Source organism: Sturnira hondurensis, unplaced genomic scaffold, assembly GCF_014824575.4.
Source record: "Sturnira hondurensis isolate 20B ecotype Veracruz unplaced genomic scaffold, ASM1482457v3 Scaffold0015262, whole genome shotgun sequence".
Classification (NCBI taxonomy): domain Eukaryota; kingdom Metazoa; phylum Chordata; class Mammalia; order Chiroptera; family Phyllostomidae; genus Sturnira; species Sturnira hondurensis.
In genome coordinates, this window is record NW_028087893.1 from 215593 (window position 1) to 234525 (window position 18933).

The 18933-nt window shown below is 47.3% G+C and overlaps 1 protein-coding gene across 1 annotated transcript in view; it reads right to left on the minus strand.

Moving 5' to 3' along the window:
* ADAMTS19 (ADAM metallopeptidase with thrombospondin type 1 motif 19) overlaps positions 1–18272 on the minus strand; it is a 218639-nt gene extending 200367 nt beyond the window's left edge. The window contains exons 1-2 of the mRNA XM_037064401.1: positions 17990–18272; positions 16770–17416 (exon numbers count right to left, since the gene is read on the minus strand). Of these exons, the coding sequence (XP_036920296.1) occupies positions 16770–17416; positions 17990–18083 (741 nt within the window). The 5' untranslated portion in view covers positions 18084–18272. The remainder of the gene's footprint in view (positions 1–16769; positions 17417–17989) is intronic.
* Positions 18273–18933: the final 661 nt, after the last annotated feature.

Here is an 18933-nt window from a genome sequence, read left to right on the forward strand (position 1 = left end):
GTCAGCTGTTACCTTGGATGCACCTTGCACAGTTACCTTGGATGCACCTTGCACAGGTACCTTGGATGCACCTTGCACAGGTACCTTGGATGCACCTTGCACAGGTACCTTGGATGCACCTTGCACAGGTACCTTGGATGCACCTTGCACAGTTACCTTGGATGCACCTTGCACAGGTACCTTGGATGCACCTTGCACAGCTACCTTGGATGCTCTTTAAACACATTTCTGAGGTTTCAGGCTCAACCTGCGATTGCAGTTTTAAATGGAGGGTCCCCGACTTCCTCTACGCCATGCCCACCGCCATGACTTTGACGAGGAGCCTGCACACCAGGCGTTAAGAAATGGCGTCAGTAGCTGGTGCTGCTGGCTCTGCAGCGGGCAGTCGTGCGGTTTAGTGAAGCCAGGCAGAGGGAGGACAGCTGGGAAAATCTGGGGCAACATATCTTTACATGCTTCTGAAGAGGAAAAACATATTTAGATCTTTTTTTTTTTAATGGAAAGCAACAGGCAAACAGAAGCTGTTTAATAATGCCAAAATTGGCCTTGGTTTACCAATCCCATTCCCTAATCTGAGTTAAAGCCTAAATAGTTAATCATTTACTGCAGATACATGCACATTAATTAGGAAATGAAATCCAGTCCCTCTTGCTGGGAAAGGCCAGGCCTAAGACATCTCGTCCCCGAGGGCCTTCCCAGCACTGCCATGCAATGATTCTGTTCCAATATCTGGGAGCATGGAAGTGGCTGCGTTCCCATTTTCTCACTTCTCTCAGTCTAGGGCTTGGCATCAGAACAAAGATGAGACGGAGAGAGATGATGTGCTCACCATGGCTGCACCCTAAATGCACTCTGCAGTCCGTTAGGCTCCTCACTCGGTGGGGGAGGGGATCTGAAAACTCCCTTGCCAGCACGCCCCCCAGTCATTATCCAAGAGGCACCACTGGTTCTCCCACAGCCTTCAAATCTATCGGATTACATCCCTAACTTAATGCACTTCCCATCTATCAGGAACCTGGAACGCCTCTGATTATTCTTTGTTTTGCAAACACAAAGCCATAGGACCCTCTGAGCTAAAACCGTAACTGCAATTAAGCGAAAACATCCAATTGTGTATGAGCACAATAAAAATGTGCTTTGTCTGAGTGTTGCATGAAAATATTTTAGGACTCCCTCAAGGACTTTCCTGGATAGGAGTACAAAGAGGCGGGAGCTGCACTCATCTCCTCCCATGGCATCAAAATCACAATTAAATTATAGAACAATCAACCTAGATACCTGCCTGGAGTCTAGCTGAACAGAAGTCCTACAACTAAAGACTAAAGAAGCCACAGGGAGACGGGTGGAAGTGTCAGAGACGCCGAACAGGATGGCCCCACACCCACGTGTGGCAGTTGAGAATCTAGAGGGATATGTCAGCTGCAGAGGTGCCCCCTGAACCCCACACCAGGCTCCCCAGCCCAGGGCACTGGGGAGAGGAGCCCACATGACATCAGGCAGTGAAATACAGTGAGGATTCTATCCACCCAGGTAAGATGAAAGGCCGCTGAAAATTCAGGCAGCCCCTTGTAAGGACAATGCACATTCACACACACACACTCACACTGGGCACCGACACAGGGACAGCAGCTGGGATACCAGAGTCGCACAGGGAGAGCCTGAGTGTTCTGTGGCTTTGGGGCAAAGGCTGGGGGGACAGCCTCCAATGCCCCAGGGCTGAGTCTTCCTGCTGCCCTGCCCAGGGTGCCACTTCCTGGGTTAAAACTCCCCCCCACAGAGCAGTAGCCTGGTGGGCACACTAGCTCCACCCTGACGACCCCCCTGAGACCCTGCCCTCTCCAACCCCCACGAGGCTGGAGGCTTTGTCAGTGGCCACCAGCCAGGGCCTGTGTCGCTGTCTTTCTCAAACAACTCTCAGGGAGCCCTGATCACTGAGGCTCAGTTTGTTGGGTGTCGTCACACAAAGTGAAAGGCAACCGATCAATGTTTCTCTCTCTTTCTCTCTCCCTTACCCTCTCTCTAAAGAAATACAGCAATAAAATCTTTAAAAAAAAACACTCTAGAGGAATTCCAGTCAACCTCGGGGGGTGCCAGAAACACAGGGGGAGAAGCCAAGTTCTTCAGGGCAAGGGCCGTCCTCCTGAAGGGCCCCCGGGTGACACCGTTCCTGTGTTGAGATCTCCTTCCACACTGGCCAATCTTCGTGGGCTCTAGCCTGATGACTCCTCGAAACCCCGCCTCCCCACAAAGATCCAAAGGCCCCCGGGGCACAAGGGGTGGCCTCCAGGAACCCTGAGGCTTTGTGGAGGAGCCTCAGACCCAGCACTGGTTCCAAGCTTGAGTCTGTGTTCACCGGGTGGACACTGCTCCCCCACACCTGGTGCCTCCCCGCGACCCTGCCTCACATGCTGCCCAAGGGTTTTTCAGGGGTTGAGCCTAAGGAGCGACCAGCAGGTTTCCCGGTACCTTGGGCCTTTTCCTGAACTACCCCAGACCTGGTTCACTGCCCAGCCTCTCAGTGCACACCCAGGCCCAGCACAGGAAGCCACCGACCGTGGGTCACTTTGTACTTCCTGACGAGTAGCCCATGGCCAGTCACAGGCTGTGTGTGCCATTGAACTGCACCTGAGTCCCTTCCAAGAGGTCCCAGAAGCAACACAATAGAGGCTGGACTCAAACCGCAACAGAACACCCGCTCCCGATAGCTCACAAGCAGCCCACAGACGGGAGGACTGCAGCTGACCCCAGAGCCTGTGGGGCAAATTCCCCTTCGAGGGTCAGCCCCTGCACGGCAGCTCTATGCGATGACGTGTCCAGTCCCCGCAGCCAGCCAGCCGGAGGGACAGCCCCACCCGGGGACATGACCACTAGTTTGAACAGCCGTGGTCTTTGCTCTTTGACGTCCACAGGTCTGTGGGCTGGCCCATCAAATGTGAGTGAGCCCTCATCCATACTGGTGATTTGGGACAGCTCAAAATTGTGTCTTTCAAAGACTGACACAAGGATGAAATTCCAAAACTCGATTTTCATAGGCTTCTGGAAGTTTTGGGGGCAACTTTTGTTCATCTCCTCGTGCTCAAACCTTCTCTCTTCATGAAGTTAAAGCATCATTTAGGTGTCCCTGAGAAATCATCAATTTTTCTTCTCACGCAGTCCTTTAACCTTATTCTTGTATCACTTTGGTCTTCCTTCCCCTCCCGCTCCAGTTCCAGCCACTGTGGAGGTGTCCCTCGCGTGGCCTTCTCCTGTGGCGGCATCTGAGGAGCGTTTCTCCCTGTTGTCTCCACAATCGATGACACTCCACAATCGAGGAGGTCCAGAGTGTCTCTCCGCAGCTTTGTTGTCATGCTTTTTAGCATATTTAATTAACTTTTAGCTTAAAGCCTACAGCGCACAAAACCTGTTTTGACATTTTCCAAGGGATTTTCCAATAACTTCTCCCGCCTGAAGTGTATGAAAAGGAATGTCTCGCTGCTCACCCTATGGGAATGAGGTCGGCATCTCCCATTTGATCAAGGGCAGAACAATCGGCGTCATCTCTCCTGCTCTGGGGACAACCACACGTCACTCTTCGTTTCATTTCATTGAATCTTTGGCCACAACTGCTTTCCTTGCAAGTTCATCATAAGTTCACAAAACTGATCATCGTATTCCAGAGTATTATTTTGCATATGGATAACATTATTGCTTTCTAGAGTTACACTTTTAATGCATAAGCATAAATAAAAGCATTAAAGACATTTGTATAGATACTAAATTTGTACTACCCATGTATAAAGTGCATCCTTATTTTTCCTTCAAAAGGTTGGGCAAAAAAGTATGCATTATACATGGCAAAATGCAGTAACTGATATTTTTCAAAAATATTTCACCCCACACAGCAGACTATACATTTTTCAAGTGCATATGCAAACATTTTCTAAGATGAGACCACATGTTAGGCCACAAAACAAATCTCAGTAAAATTAAGGGATTGCAATCAAATCAAGCATTTTCTCTGACGTAAATGAGATGAAACTAGGAGTCAATTATGAGAAGAGACTAAAAAAACACAAAATGCATAAAGGCTAAACAACATGTTCCCAAACAATGAATGTATACTAACAATGAAATCCAGGAAGAAATCAAAAGCTACAGTGAGACAAATGAAAATAAAAACACAAAAACAGAAAATCTCTAGGGCACAGAGAAAACAGTCCTATTAGGAAAATTCATAGCAATGCAAGCCTACCTCAAAATCAAGGAAGATCTCAAACAAACAATCAACCCATGCACCCAAAGGAACTCGAACAAGAGCAACAAACAAAGCCCTAAGTACGAAGAAGGAAGGAAATAATAAAGATCAGAGCAGATTAAATAAAATGGATATTTAAAAAAATTCAAAGCATTGATGGAACCAACAGCTGGTATTTTGAAAAGATAAGCAAGATTGATAAACCTTCAACCAGATTCATCAAAAGAGAGAGAGAGGACCAAAATAAATAAAATAAAAAATGAAAGAGGAGAAGTGATGACTGACACCACAGAAATACAAAGGATTATAAGAAAATGTCACGGACATATATGCCAACAAATTGGACAATCTGGGAAAAATGAATAAATCCCTAAAAACATACAATCTTCCAAGACTGAATCAAGAAGAAACAGAGAATCCGAAGACAACAATTAGGGCCAACAAAATCAAATCAGTAATCAAAAAATACCCAACAAGCCTGGGCTGGTATGGTTCATTTGAATGAGGCATTGTCTTGTACTCCACAAGTTCGATTCCCAGTCAGGGCACAAACCTAGTTTGCTTGCTCAATTGCCCGTTGGGCTGCGTATGGGAGGCAACCAGTTAATGTTTCTCTCTCAATCAACGTTTCTCCCACTCTTTCCCACTCTCTGTAAAATCAATAAACATTTTAAAAATTGTCTTATAATTCCCAACAAAAAAGGTCCGGGACTGAATGGCTTCACACGAGAATTTTACCAAACATTCTGTGAAGAATTAGCACCTGTCCGTCTCAAACTATTCCAAAAAATTCAAGACGAAGAAAGATTCTGAAGTTCATTTTATGACAACAGCATTATCCTGATTCCAAAACCTCACAAAGACAATAAGTGAAAATTATAGGGCCATACCCCTAATGAACACACATGGATAAATCCTCAGCAAAATATTAGCAAACTGATTTCAGTGATACATTAACCCCATGATCAAGTGGTATTCATTCCTGGGATGCAAGGCTGGTTCAATATCTGCTAATCAACGTGACACACTACATAGCAACATGAAAGACAAAAATAATATAATCATACCACTAGTTGCAGAAAAAGCATTTGACAAAATTCAGCACCCATTTATGATAACATCTCTCAGCCGAGTGGGGTTGGGGAAACTACATCAACATAATAAAGGTCATATGTGACAAACCCACATCTAATATCAAACATCACAGTCAAAGGACAAAAGCTAAGTGTTGTCCTCAATATCAGAAAATAGACAGTGATGTCCATTTTCACCGCTTTTTCAACAGACTAATGAAAATCACAGCCATAGCAATCAGATGAGAAGAAAAAAATTAAAGGCCTCCAAACTGGAAAGAAATAAGTAAAACTGTCATTACTTATGGATGACTCGATACTATATAAAGAGAACCCTAAAGATTCCACAAAAAAACTACTAGAACTGATAAATGAATCAGTAAAGTAGCAGGATACAAAATTAATATTCAGAAATAAATTGCATTTTTTACACAAATAACAAACTATTAGAGGGAGCAATTAAGTAAACAAGTTCTTTTATCCAAGGTCTGTTGGGAAAAAGTCCAGCCACTGTTAATATAACAAGAATGGTTTGTGCCACATTAGTGTAACCTGTCAGCCAAGGCAGAGGACCACACATGGAACGCACATGGGTGAACAATGACGCCTTCACTGTACTAGTCAGGGATGGTGGTAGATGCCACTGAGTGAGCGTGTGTCCTGTGTGGCCATCAGAGTCAAAATAACTGATCAAGTAGAGCAATGAATCTGCATCAAGTTTTACATCAAGCTTGAACATTCCTCCATGGAAACTATTCAGACGATTCAGAAGGCCACGGTTATGGGCAATTGGTGACTGGCTTCTTCGTGACAACCAAGTGCCCACTCAGGCATCATGACTCGTGCAGAGTTTTTTGCAAAATGTCGAATCACCCAGACGATTAATATCACTTGCAGCCTAGATCTGGTGCCCTGAGACTTCTGGCTTTTTTTGAGAGGGAAGATATTTCAGACCATTGATCAGATTCAGGAAAATACAACTTGTGAGCTCACGGCGACTGACTGAGAGAGCTGTGTGAGGTCCCAAGGTGCCTGGTTTGAAGGGGACTGAGGCATCACTGTGCTATGTGCAATGTGTCTTGCATCTTCTTCAATAACTGTCTTTGTTTTTCACATTACATGGCTGGATACTTTTTGGACAGACCTCATAGTTGCATCAAAAAAATAAAATACCTTGGAATAAGTTTAACCAAGGAGGTAAGTCTTATACTCAAAACATTATAAGGCATAAAGGAAAGAAACTGAAGATACAAAAAATGGCATATACTATGCTCATGAATAAGAAGTAACTTTGCTAAAATGTCTATACTATTCAAAGGAATCTATAGATTCAATGCGATCCTTATCAAAATACTAATGGCTTTTTTCTCAGAAATAGAGAAAAACAGAAATTTATGTCGAACCATGAAAGACCCCTTGTAAATCTTAAGAAAGAATTACAAGGCTGGAGGTGACACACTACCTGATATCAAACTATAGCACAAGCCTATACTAATCAAAACAGCATGGGACTGGCATAAAAATAGACATAAGTATCAACAGAACAGAAGAGAGAGCCCAGAAATAAACCCACGCCTTTATAGTCAATTAATATACAACAAAGAAGGCAAGAATATACAATGGGGTAAAGGCAGCCTGTCTATTCAGTAAATGATGTTGGAGAAATTGGACCAATACATGTGAAAATAATGAACCTAGACCATGTTCTTACACCATATATAAGAATAAACTCAAAAAGAAATTAAAAACTTAAATGTAAAGCTCAAAATCACAAAATTCCTGGAACAAAACGTAGGCAGTAAAGTCTCTGACATTTATCTTGCCAATATTTAATTTTTTGTGATATATCTCCTCAGGCAAAGGAAACAAAAAAAATGAATGAAACTACACCAAACTAAAAAGATTTTGTACAGTGAAGGAAACTACCAACAAAACAAAAAGACAACTACTGAACAGGACATATTCATCAATGACATATTTGATAAGGAGTTAGTAGCCAAAATTTATAAGGAACTTGTACAACTCAACACTTAAGAAAAAGTCCAATTAACAAATGGGTAGAGAACCTGAATAGACATTTCTTCACAGACAACATACAGATGGCCAATAGACATATGAAAATATGCTGAATGTCACTAATCATCACAGAAATTCAAATTAAAACCACAACAAAATATCTTTTTACCCTGTTAGAATGGCTATCGTCAATAAATTAACAAATAACAAGTGCTGGCAAGATGTGGAGAAAGGGGAACCCTTTTGCACTATTGGTGGGAATGAAGATTAGTGTGGAAAGTGTAGTCAGTGTGGAAAGTGGTATGGAGTTTCCTCAAACAATTAAAAATGAAGCTGCCTTTTCACTCAGAGAATCCAGTTCTGGGAATAGATCCTAAGAAACATGAAACAGTAATTTGAAAGAACACAAGCACCCTTATCTTCACTGCAGTGTTACTCACAATAGCCAACCTATGGAAGCAGCCCAAGTGTTTATCAGTGTATGAGTGAATAAAAAAGCTGTGGTACATATATACAGTGGAATATTACTCACCCATAAAAAAGAATGAAATCTTACAATAATAAACTCAAAATGTATAAAAGCTTAAATGTAAGTTATGAAATCCTAGAAGAAAATATAGGCAGTAAAATCTCAGACATCACGTGTAGTGATATTTTTGCTGATATATCTCCCAGGGCCAGGGAAACAAAGGAAAAAATAAATAAATGGGACCACATCAGACTAAATGGGACCATATCAGACTAAAAAGCTTCTATACAGCAGAAGAAACCATCGACGAGAAGAAAAGGGAACCCACCCAATGGAAGAACATATTTGCCAATGATACATCTAATAAGAAGTTAATTTCCAAAATACATAAAGTACTTATACAGTTCAACACCAGGAAGACAAAAAATCCCATTAAAAAATAGGCATAGGACCTAAACAGACACTTCTCCAAAAAGGACATACAGATGGCCCATAGGTACATGAGAATATGCTCCACATCACTAATTATCAGAGAGATGCAAATTAAAACCCCAGTGACATATTACTTCACTCCTGTCAGAATGGCTGTCATTCATAAATCAACAAACCAGCCTGTTGTTTGTTTGTTTGTTTGTTTGTTTTCTCCATAAGATATGGAAAAAAAGGAACCCCCACATACTGTTCATGCAGCCACTGTGGAAAGCAGTATGAACTTTCCTCAAAACATTAAAAATGAAAATGCCTGATCACCCGGAGAATCCAATTCTGGGTAGATAGCCTAAGAATCCCGAAAGACTACTTCAAAAGAACATGTGCACCCCAATGCTCATGGCAGCATTATTTACAGTTGCCAAGATCTGGAAACAGCCTAAGTGCCCATCAGTAGATGAGTGGATAAAAAAGCTGTGGTACACTTACACAATGGAATACTATGCAGCAGTGAAAAGGAAGAAACTCTTACTCTTTGGGACAGCACGGACGCACCTGGAGACAATCATGTTAAGTGAAATAAGCCAGTCAATGAAAGACAAATACCATATAATCTCACTTATTGTAGAACCTAATGGACAAACTAAACTAAGGAACAGAACAGAATCAGAGGCATGGATACGTGGAACAGACCAACAGCTGTCACAGGGCAGAGCGGAGGAGGGGACTGAATGAAAGAAAGTGAAGGGATTAGCAAAAGAACGTGTATGCTTGACTCCTGGACATGGGCAACGATGTGGGATTGCCTGGGGGGATTGGGTAGCGGTGGACAAAGGGCAGAAAGTAGGGGCACCAGTAATAGAACAAACAACAAAATATAATTTAAAAAATTAAATGTGGGGGGGAAAATCTTACAATTTGCAACAATATGGATGGAAGTAGAGGGTATTATGCCAAATGAAATAAGTCAGTCAGAGACAAAGACAAATACCACAGGATTTCATTTATATGGAATCTAAAAAACAAAATAATAAGCAAACAAACAAAACAGACACAGACTCCTACATAAAGAGAATGGACTGGTTACTGCCAGAGGGGAGGGGGATTGGACAGCTGGGTGGAAAAGGTGAAGGGACTGAGAGGTACAGACCAGTGGTTACAGAACCGTCACGGGGATGCCAAGTCCAGCACAGGGAACACAGTCAGTAACACTGTAATAACCACGTATGATGTCAGGCAGGAAATCGTCTCATGGGGCGGGGGGGGGCACTTTGTAAGTTACATAAATACCAAATACGGTACCGTACACCTGAAGCTGATATCATATTGAATGTCAACCAAAATTGAAAAAGTCCATATTAAAATTGGGGGAAAGAGAGCTCTGGAATTTGAAATGAAAAAGACCAAAAACCGAACAGAAAAATGAGTAGGGGATATAAAAGTTTACAGAAAAGGCAACAAGAACAAAAACATGAAAAGATTTCAGCTGCATCATAATACAAATATAAATAAATAAAACGACATTGGAATAACGTGGTTTTGCCTAGTGACTTCACAAAGATCGAAAGGTGTTGCTCACACCCACACTGGTAACAGCACGGCAGAAAGAGACCTTCATACACCCCGCTGGCCTGGTGGAGTGAATTGTCACCACCCGGTGGGATGCAGTCAGGCACTATCTCCCCAGATCACAGATACATGTGCCCTTGACATAATACTCATTCTGTTGGCAAAAAGGCATATCTACAGGGTCCTATTTATTTTTCACTGTTTATATTAAGAAAACACTGTAAGCGATCTGTAATTGATCAAATGCACATCAGTGCCGAACTGGTCACGTAGAACATGGCACATACTTGCAGATAAAGCAGAGCTACCAAAGAGGGGGAACTCTTTATGCACTCGGGTGCAATAATCTCACATGTGTGCGAATAATGTGGGTTTAAAGGCTATAAATGTATACATACATATTTGTTTATGCCTCAACCACCTCTCAATCACACACTGGGAACGAATGGCCCTGCCTGCCACTAGGAAGGAGCGCTGAGTGACACCCCGGAGGGCGCTGGTGGGAGTCTGCACTGCATAACTCGCTGGAGGTCCTCTGTGGGAAAGTGAGTCTTCATGATTTTGAAAATAATTTGAATTGCCTTTGGGTTTAAATGGAAGTATGGATGCATCCAAGATTCAAAACCCTGTTTCCTCAGAACCCGAGAGCCACCAACGCGTGTTTCTCTAGCTGCTGCCACTGCGGATCCAATCTGGAATGGCAATGGGACACTTGTCCCATTGTAGGTAGCCTTTTCTTTCTTAAACTTACACAGTTTTCCCTTCACCTTTGGTTTTCTAACACTTGGCCACCATGGGTCTAGGCTTGGATCTGTTTATGCCACGCTAAGCACAGTGATTGGTCCTTCGGCCTGAACGTGTGTCTTTCTCATCTCTGACCAGTTTGTTTCTGATACAGAAGAAGTCCTCTTAACCGCTACCTCATGTGACACTGGCTACACCAGCCAATTCAACTTAAATCACTGAACCAACCCTCCCTCCACCATCCACAAAGCGTGACCACCGCACACAATGCTCACAGTTTGTAGACGGTGTCCCTTTCTCGATGCGCACAGTGATTCCCACCAGTAGGCCTGCCTGTCGACCAAGACTCGACCGGCTGTATTTGTTTGAACACACGTAGGCACAATGCTGGCAACTGCATAATTTAATCAAACACTAAACACTGACAGGCAATGAACAGTGAGTGCAAAAGATGTGTTTCCATGAAGATTTTGGAAAAGTTGAGACAGATGAGTTGCTAAAAATAGATAATAGATAGATAGATGGATAGATCTAACTTCATTTGGGATGAAACAGCTGCAAATGATTTGAAAACAGTCATGGAGGTGTATGCACCCTAATGGTCACTGTGGCGTTATCACAGAAGCCAAGACGGGGAAACAACCTCAGTGCCCTTCAGTGGATGGTTAGAGAAAGGTGTGGCACACGTACCTGCTGGAGTAGCACTCAGCCATCGGCCATTAAAAAGACGAAACACTGCCACCTGTGACAACATGGATGGATCGCGAGAGTATTACGCTAAGTGAAATGAGTCCATGGACGAGGACGAGAACTGTGTGATATCACATATACGTGGGACGTAAAACAAAAAGCAACACATACACAAAAAACAGGCTCAGACACAGACAACAGATTGGTGGTAACAAGAAGGAAAGTGGGGTGGAGGGAGAATGAAGAAGGTGAAGAATGGACCAGACGGTGACGGGACCTGGACTTCGGGTGGCGAGTGCACACTGGAGCACACCGATTGTACTACAAAGTTGGACGCCCGAAATTCACATAACATCATTAACCAATGTTAACCCAGCATATTTAATAAAAAATAAATTCAAAAAGATGCAAATTTTTTACAAGTCTAGGATTCCACACATCGATTGCCTGTGCTTGCCTTTGATTTTTGTTCTAAGGACAGAAGCCTGTATTGGAAACCGGTCTGGTGCGCCCTGAGGACGTTCGCTCCCCTTACCTGACCAGCACTCGGAGCAGTGGGTAGCGTCTGGCCTTACATCCAAGGGCCGGCTGGTGAATGTACATTCTGGTGATTTGAGTTAGGAAGGAATATTAAGCGTATACTGCCAATACATTTTAGAAATTCTACCCTATAACTTATTTTAAAAACGAACAACTGTCAGAGGTATTTGGACCATCTAGATCTATGATTAATGGGTCGCAATTTTTCTTTCATAGTTTTCATCTATGTGTCCCTTACACTATGTTCTGGGATAATTTCTGAGTTTGCTCTTTGAGATCACAAACTTACTGATCAATTCATCTATGATGTTTTTCATTATAATGATCAAAAATGTAGTTTCATTGTCTCTAATCACTTCTTTAATAAATCTGTTCCTTTTTTAGAAGTTGTTCTTGTTTTTAAATTTTTTTTCATGAATATATAGCCACTCTTAGTTTTCTGTGAAAGGTCTCTATTTATTCAACTAATTTTGTTGCTTCGTGTATTAATTGACCCGAGTTTGATGGCCCCCTTTCACACAGTTCGTTTTCTTAAAAGGTCTTCGTGGGTGTCAGCACACCTCTGTCTGATTTCCCTGCTCACCTGTCTGCTGACAGCTGTTTCTCGGCTCTTCTCCCGTAACTCATCTTCCGAGAGTGAAAGACTCTGGATCCTCCGAGGTCACCCCGCGGCCCCCCAACCTGGGTGAGCTCAGTCTCTCCTCTCTGCTCCTGCCTAGGGACACAGGCTTGGCCTCCAGGAGCTGGCGTGAGTGGAGACCAGAGCAGGCCAAGGCGTGGCTGCCCCAGGGCCCCTGCCGCCCTCTGCTTGTGCAGCAGCTCCTCTGGCGCAGCTCTCACCAAGCACAGATGTTCTCTAGCGTCTGGGTGTGTTTTCCATCAATCCCGTCCAAACCGGTCCAGTCTTCCCAGAGGTGCCTGATGCTCGGACGGCCTTCCTCTCTGTAGTGCTTTAGATTCGTTTTGAGTATCTATCTCCTCAGTCACTCCTGAGATTCGGCTCCAGCAAACCAGGTGGATAGATGGGTGGGGTTCGTCTGCAATCTTACTTTTGCCATCTGGGTGCTGAGTCCACTTCTCCCCCACATCTCCTAGGGGGCCCCACCCTCCCTGACCCCTGCCCTGAGCACCCTCCCGGCTGCTTTCATGCTGGTACTTGATAAACTACCTTGTCCAAGACATCCTCCGAGTGTTGAAGGGCTCAGCACTTGCCATGGCATCAAATACTTTAATGTATGTGAGGGAGTAAATTGCAAGGAAAAAAAATGCATTTACACAAAGATGCCGATTCTGTACCAAGGACGAATCAAAATGACTACTGTATAAAACTCCAAATTTAAGTAAAGTTTTAGGAGTCACTCTTTATCATCCTGGAAAAATCATCTAAATATGACTGGCAGTCATTTCGACAGTCCACGTAAAGAGAATCGCAGGCAGGCAGGGGGTGGCTCTGATTGGCCACCCTGGCCCAGTGGGCAGAGCAGTGTGTGTGTGTGTGTGTGCGCGCGCGCGTGCTGTGTTCACGTGGAGGGACCGGAACTGTTGCACTCTTTCGCGGAATTTAATGTGTTGCTTTTCTGTATTTTAACCTTTTTAGAGACTGTTACTTAAAACACAAGGTGCCACAGGTGTTGCATTTTATTTAGTGATTGTTACAGAGTGTGTACTCAAGTATCTTACAATGTTGCGGGAATGAAATGAACAAGAGAGGCCACCATAGCCCTTGGGGCTTCCCTACGTGTGTACATGTCTACACCTGTCCTAGTTCCCGTTGACATCTGTGACTGGCAGGGCAGGTTGGGAGCTTCATGAAACCTACCAAGACTTCTCCTACATCTTATTGTATTCTGTGTATCTACACAAAGCCTTGCCGAAAGCAGTTGATCAATAAACATTTCACGGCTCAGCATTATATCTGTGTGCCTTTTCGATGGAATATATGGCTCAGATCAGATTGTCATTCAATATTAGAGACTAATAAAGAGACACAGAAGTAGTAGGGACGCTCCATATATCGACTGCTAGATATATACGATACAGTTTGTGCATTTTATAAGTAGGGAAATGAGACCCAGAAGGATTGAGTGGGACTTTGAAAAGGCAGCAGCTGACCCTGCACCCAGCTTCTCCATTCTACCATTTTCCCCTTCCCAGCGCAAGTTAGAGGGATGTCTGGAGAATGAATGGCCAATTTCATAAATGTTCACCGCTTTGCAATACTGGATAGCAGACGATCTATCTCCTTTGAAAAGGAGCTTTGGACACTTGCAACTATGTAGCCGCCCTAAAGGTGTTGAGCAGCTCGGGCCCCAGCAGGCGTCGCTACCGGCAGGGGAAGGGAAGGTGCACTTAGCGGTCTGTCCTTTCTGCGCCACTAACAACCGGAAAGCCTCACTCACAGAAGGAAACACTGTGGCAAACTAAAGTCAGCTGCACTTATAAATAATTCACCCTCTTACAAAGGCATCAGGACTCCTCACATTAGAATTCCAGGGTCCCAGGCCTCAGAAGTGGAGAGGAGCAAGAATGTGGTCAGAGGAAGCCCTCTAGCCCTAGCATAGGAAGCTTTTGAGGTCTGATCACCCTATTCACGGTCCTTTTGCCTTATTGCACCTTCTGGGCTAGTCGGGGGAGATTCATTTTTATTCCCCTGGTACACGCTGCACCTCCACATGCCCACTCGGGCTCTCCCCTCCATCTGAAACACCCCTCAGCCCCTTTTCTGCCCAGAGAAAGCCTCCTAGGCCGAAAAGCCCAGTTAAAGTTGGGGAAGCTTTCTCCAGCTCCCCAAGGAGACGGTCACCTCAGGCACGGCGGCTGATTCATCATGTCATTGTGTGGCTCTTGTGATGGCCTGTGGCACACCCACTTGCATGTAATGTCCTCCTAACCTGTGAGCCCCTGACACGGGACCAAGAATACATTTCACATCCAGTTGAATTTTAATTTTATCATCTAATTTTTTTAAGAAAATCAACCCAACTGTCTCACTTTCCTTACGCAAACTGAATCCCAGAGAGGTAGGGGACATGTCAATCATCAGGAAACAAGCCAATGTCAGGGCTCAGACAGCAAAGCATGTCTCTCTCCTCGCCCACTCTCGGGTCTGGACGAACAAACCCACGCTCCTTGGCTACTTGCCTGACTCTCTACACAAAGTCTGACTGCTATACTGTATTGCTGGCAATGTCCGTTCTCCCCAATAACAAAGACTTCCCAGTTCGGAACATATACATATGTGGCTAACAGGAAAAGTGAGTGAAGCCCAACATGATAAACAGGGAGGTACGTCAGACTCCTATTCAGTCCATGAAAAACCTACTCATAATTCTCACTGTGCCCCCGTAAGGATGGAGAGAAGGCACAGCTCATTTGGAAAATGTGACCAGAAGCCCGCATTTCCACACAGTGTGATGCTTGATCCCCTGTTCCTTCCATCACACCAAGAACTTCCTAGATGTAATTATTTAATCCCGGCCAAAAACTAGTGGACAATGAAATCCCCACAAAATGCACCCCCACACATGAAGTGTTCAAACATCAGTTCCACAAGAAACATTTTTCAAAGCTTTTCATGTGATTTTTCCATGCCCATTTTTCTTTCTACTCATAGCTAAAAGTGTTCATATTTGAATATTCATCATTATGAGCATCTGGTAAAATACAGCCCCCTGCACTCATTTACATCGTTTGACTAAGGGACCTCCGAAGGGGTAGGTAACAAGTTCCAGTTTCATTTTGTTTAAATTTGTAACCATCTTTTTCCATTTCATGGCTTTGGGTAGCTTTGAATGTGCTGATATTTGAATTTCCTGCTATAAATAGAGGAAATGAGATCCAGAAAGATGAAGTACTTTTGAAATGGATTAAATAATTCCTCTTAGATTTTTTTTTTCTCCAAATAGGTTGCTTTTCAGATGAGTCCTTGTGGATTTCATCAGTGGCTCAGTAAGGACAACAAAATGAGGCCACAGGTCACATGTCACACGTCAGTATTTTGTGGGTTGCACCTTAAACCAAGGCCACGGTGATGAACAACAACGTGCATGTACACTGAAGTGGACACCTCAAAACCGTTCAAACAGTAACTCTTATGCTGCGTCTCCTCTACCAGGAAGTAAAGGCCGACTCACAGGAGTTAACTATTATCCCAAACCCTGCACCGAGGCAGAGGCGGGGAAAGCGAACGAGGACCTCTATTTTTCAGATAGAGGAACAAGTGGCTTTCGCCCTCCAGTTCCAGCAGGCCCTTCCACACATCTCTCCCCCTTGCGCCTTCTCCCATGGAGTGGAGAGAAGGCAAGGAGCGACGCCAGATAAAAGGCAACCCTTAGGAAAGCCCGTGTTAAGTCAGGGGACCGTAACCTCTCACACAGACTGGATTCCAAGGTCAACGCTTGGCCAACAGCTCCCAGTCTCGTGCTTTGGTCCTGCCCAGCACCTGCCCTTCACACGATGCGTGAGCAGCTGTCCAACGTGGCTGTGGATGTGTTTAAATTACTGGCAGTCGTCAGAATGTAATTTAGAGAACTGTTCTGACAACTTGGAAGTAGGACATTAAAAAAACTCTAAGATAACAGACGAGGAACTGGGGGGTGAGGGGCACACACGGAGGAGACTCATCAGTGAGCAGATTGGTTGTCTTCCAACCTCCTGAAAGACACCACGTGGCGGGCTTATTTTGGAAAACAGAATGAAGTAAAACCAGAGGCAACAGTTTCCTACAGTGCTCAGAAGAAACGTATAAGCGTCTGGAAGGAGAAGGCTGCAGATTACGAATCCACCCAAGGAGCCTTCAGGTTCACTGACCGCCTTGGAAACGTTCGCTAGGAGGGAAGCGCGAGGACTCCCGGGTGGTGGTGGTGGTGGTGGTGAGGTCTGGGGTGAAGGTCAGGGCGAGCGCTTCGGAAGGGGGTGAGGTGCGCGCTCGTCAGCCTGGTCAGTGGGGGAGTTGGGGCGGGAGGAGTGGCGCGGGGAGTGGGACGCGGGGAAGGAGGGCGCTTACCAGGCCACCTCCACAGGTGCTGAAAGACGCCAGAGAGCCGGGGTGCCGCAGCACCTCCCCGGTGTAGAAGCAGGCGGCGTCGGGAGGCGGGGGAGGGCCCGGGGCGGCGGCTGCCCGCGTGGGGCCCGGGTCGGGGCTCGGCCGCTGCTCCACCGCGAAGCGCGGCGCCAGGAAGCGGCCGTCTCTCCGCAGCAGCAGGTAGAGGTCCCGGGAGAAGGCCGGGATCCGCAGCAGCACCTCGTCGCCTTCCGGCTCGGCAGGCAGGGCCGGGGGCGGAGACGGGGGTGGCTGTGGGGGCGGCGGCGGCTGCCACGAGGCCGGGGCGCCCGGGGACACAGCGGCAGCCCGGCCGGATCCCCGAGGCAGCTCCTGCGACTCAAACTCCTCGTCCTCCTCGCCCTCCGGCGGCGGGGGTGGCGACGGGGACCGGGGTGGGGGCTCGGATGGGCCCTCCGCGGGCTCCTCGGGCGGCGCCGGGGCTACGGAGCGCACCTCGCGGGAGCTCCCGGCCGCCGGAGTCCGGGAGCCGCGTACCCAGCCCGGCTCGGCGCTGACCCCGCTGCCGCCAGCCGCGTCCACCGGCTCCCGGCGCCAGAGTGCAGGAAACACGACTTCCCACTCCTCCCGGTCCGGGGCGAACTGCAGCCCTGCGGGCGGGGCAGACAGAGAAGTGCGAGCTGAAAGTGCACAAGCATGCCCAGGCTCACAGGCGTTGGAGACCACCCGTCTAGCCCCCGAAACTGCAGCAACCCCTGAAGCCTTGCGATCGGATTACAGAGCCCAGCGTTTTCAAAATAAAAGTACGATTATAAGGCGGGGGGAGGGGAGAGGGAGTGGGGCAGTCGAGCCTGGTGACAGCGCTTGGTTGTAGAAAGGTGCAGGACTCAAGCGCAATTAAATAATGTTCTTAAGTGCGTGCCGGAGCAGAGCTACGGCGTATGGCCTTCCCGGTTTTCCTCCAGACGCCGTCACGTACCTTTGCAAACATCACTACTCTCACAGAGGAAAACGAGTCCTTTCAGGGAGGTTTTTTAGAAGGCCTGGAGGACGGCGCTTGGCTCTGGAGCGTGACCCCCTCCTCCGTGTCCGCACGCTCTTTCCCTTGTTGCCCAAGGAGCCCTGCTCGCTGCGCACCGGCTGCACCAGCCCTGCGGACCCGTGCGTTCCCGGTCTCCGCTGGGAACCTTGGAAAGCAAGCCGCAAGTCGCGGCAGCACTTACCTGAAACGATCCCATTCGACATGACCCCCAGCTGGTAAAGGAGGCAGCAGCAGCAGCAGAGGTGAGCCAGGCGCATCTCGCGGCTCTTCCCCATCCCGCGCTCCTGCGGCCCCGGCTCCCTGCCCCGCGCGCGCCGCCCTGCGCGATCCACCGCGGGCGCCGCCGCCTCCCCGAGCGCAAGGAGGCCGGGCGGCGAGTTTGCCCAGGCCCTTTGTCTGCCGGGGGCGGGGGGTGCTGTGTGACTCGGAGAGGCTGCCCGAGCACAGGCGGGGGTGGGGTGGGGGGAGGAGCGGGGGCAGGCAGCGCCACAGCCCCACGGCTCTCCGGCTCCCTGGCGAATTAGGTGATGAGTCTATTTTCTGTGTTCTGGACGTTGCAGGAGTTTCCGGAGCCCCGCAGGACCGACCCGCAGTAAGACGAGAGCCCGCAAGCGCAAGGCTGCCAGCGCTGCCTGGGGACGGAGGGAGGACTGCCCCGCGCGCGGCAGCAGAGCCGTGGGGTCCGGACCGAGCCTCGCCGCCTGCACCCGCGCCGAGCCGCCGGGGGTCGGTGCCGCCGTCCCAGCGACCTGGCGTGGCCGTGCCCGCACTCGCCTCGAGACCGGAGTGCCTCAGGCTCTCACCCGCAGCTGCGCGGGAGCTAACCGGTGGGGGGACGCGGGGGAGTCGACTCTCGAGGTAGGGTATGGGGGAGAAAAGGGGGCTCAGGTTGCCCGCCTAGTGTGACTTTGCGGGACAAAGGTCCCAGAACACCGCACACGTGCTCGCAAGCCCGGTTGGGATGGGGTGGGGACCCAAATTTCCTCACCCGACTCCTGATTGGCTGCGCCGGGAACCCAATTTGCATCCTCACACCGCACCGGTTCACCCACCCCCAGCGGAGGTGTGAGCAGGTAGAAGGGCCTCCCTCTTCTCGTCCCACCCCCTCCGCAGGCTCCTCCTCCC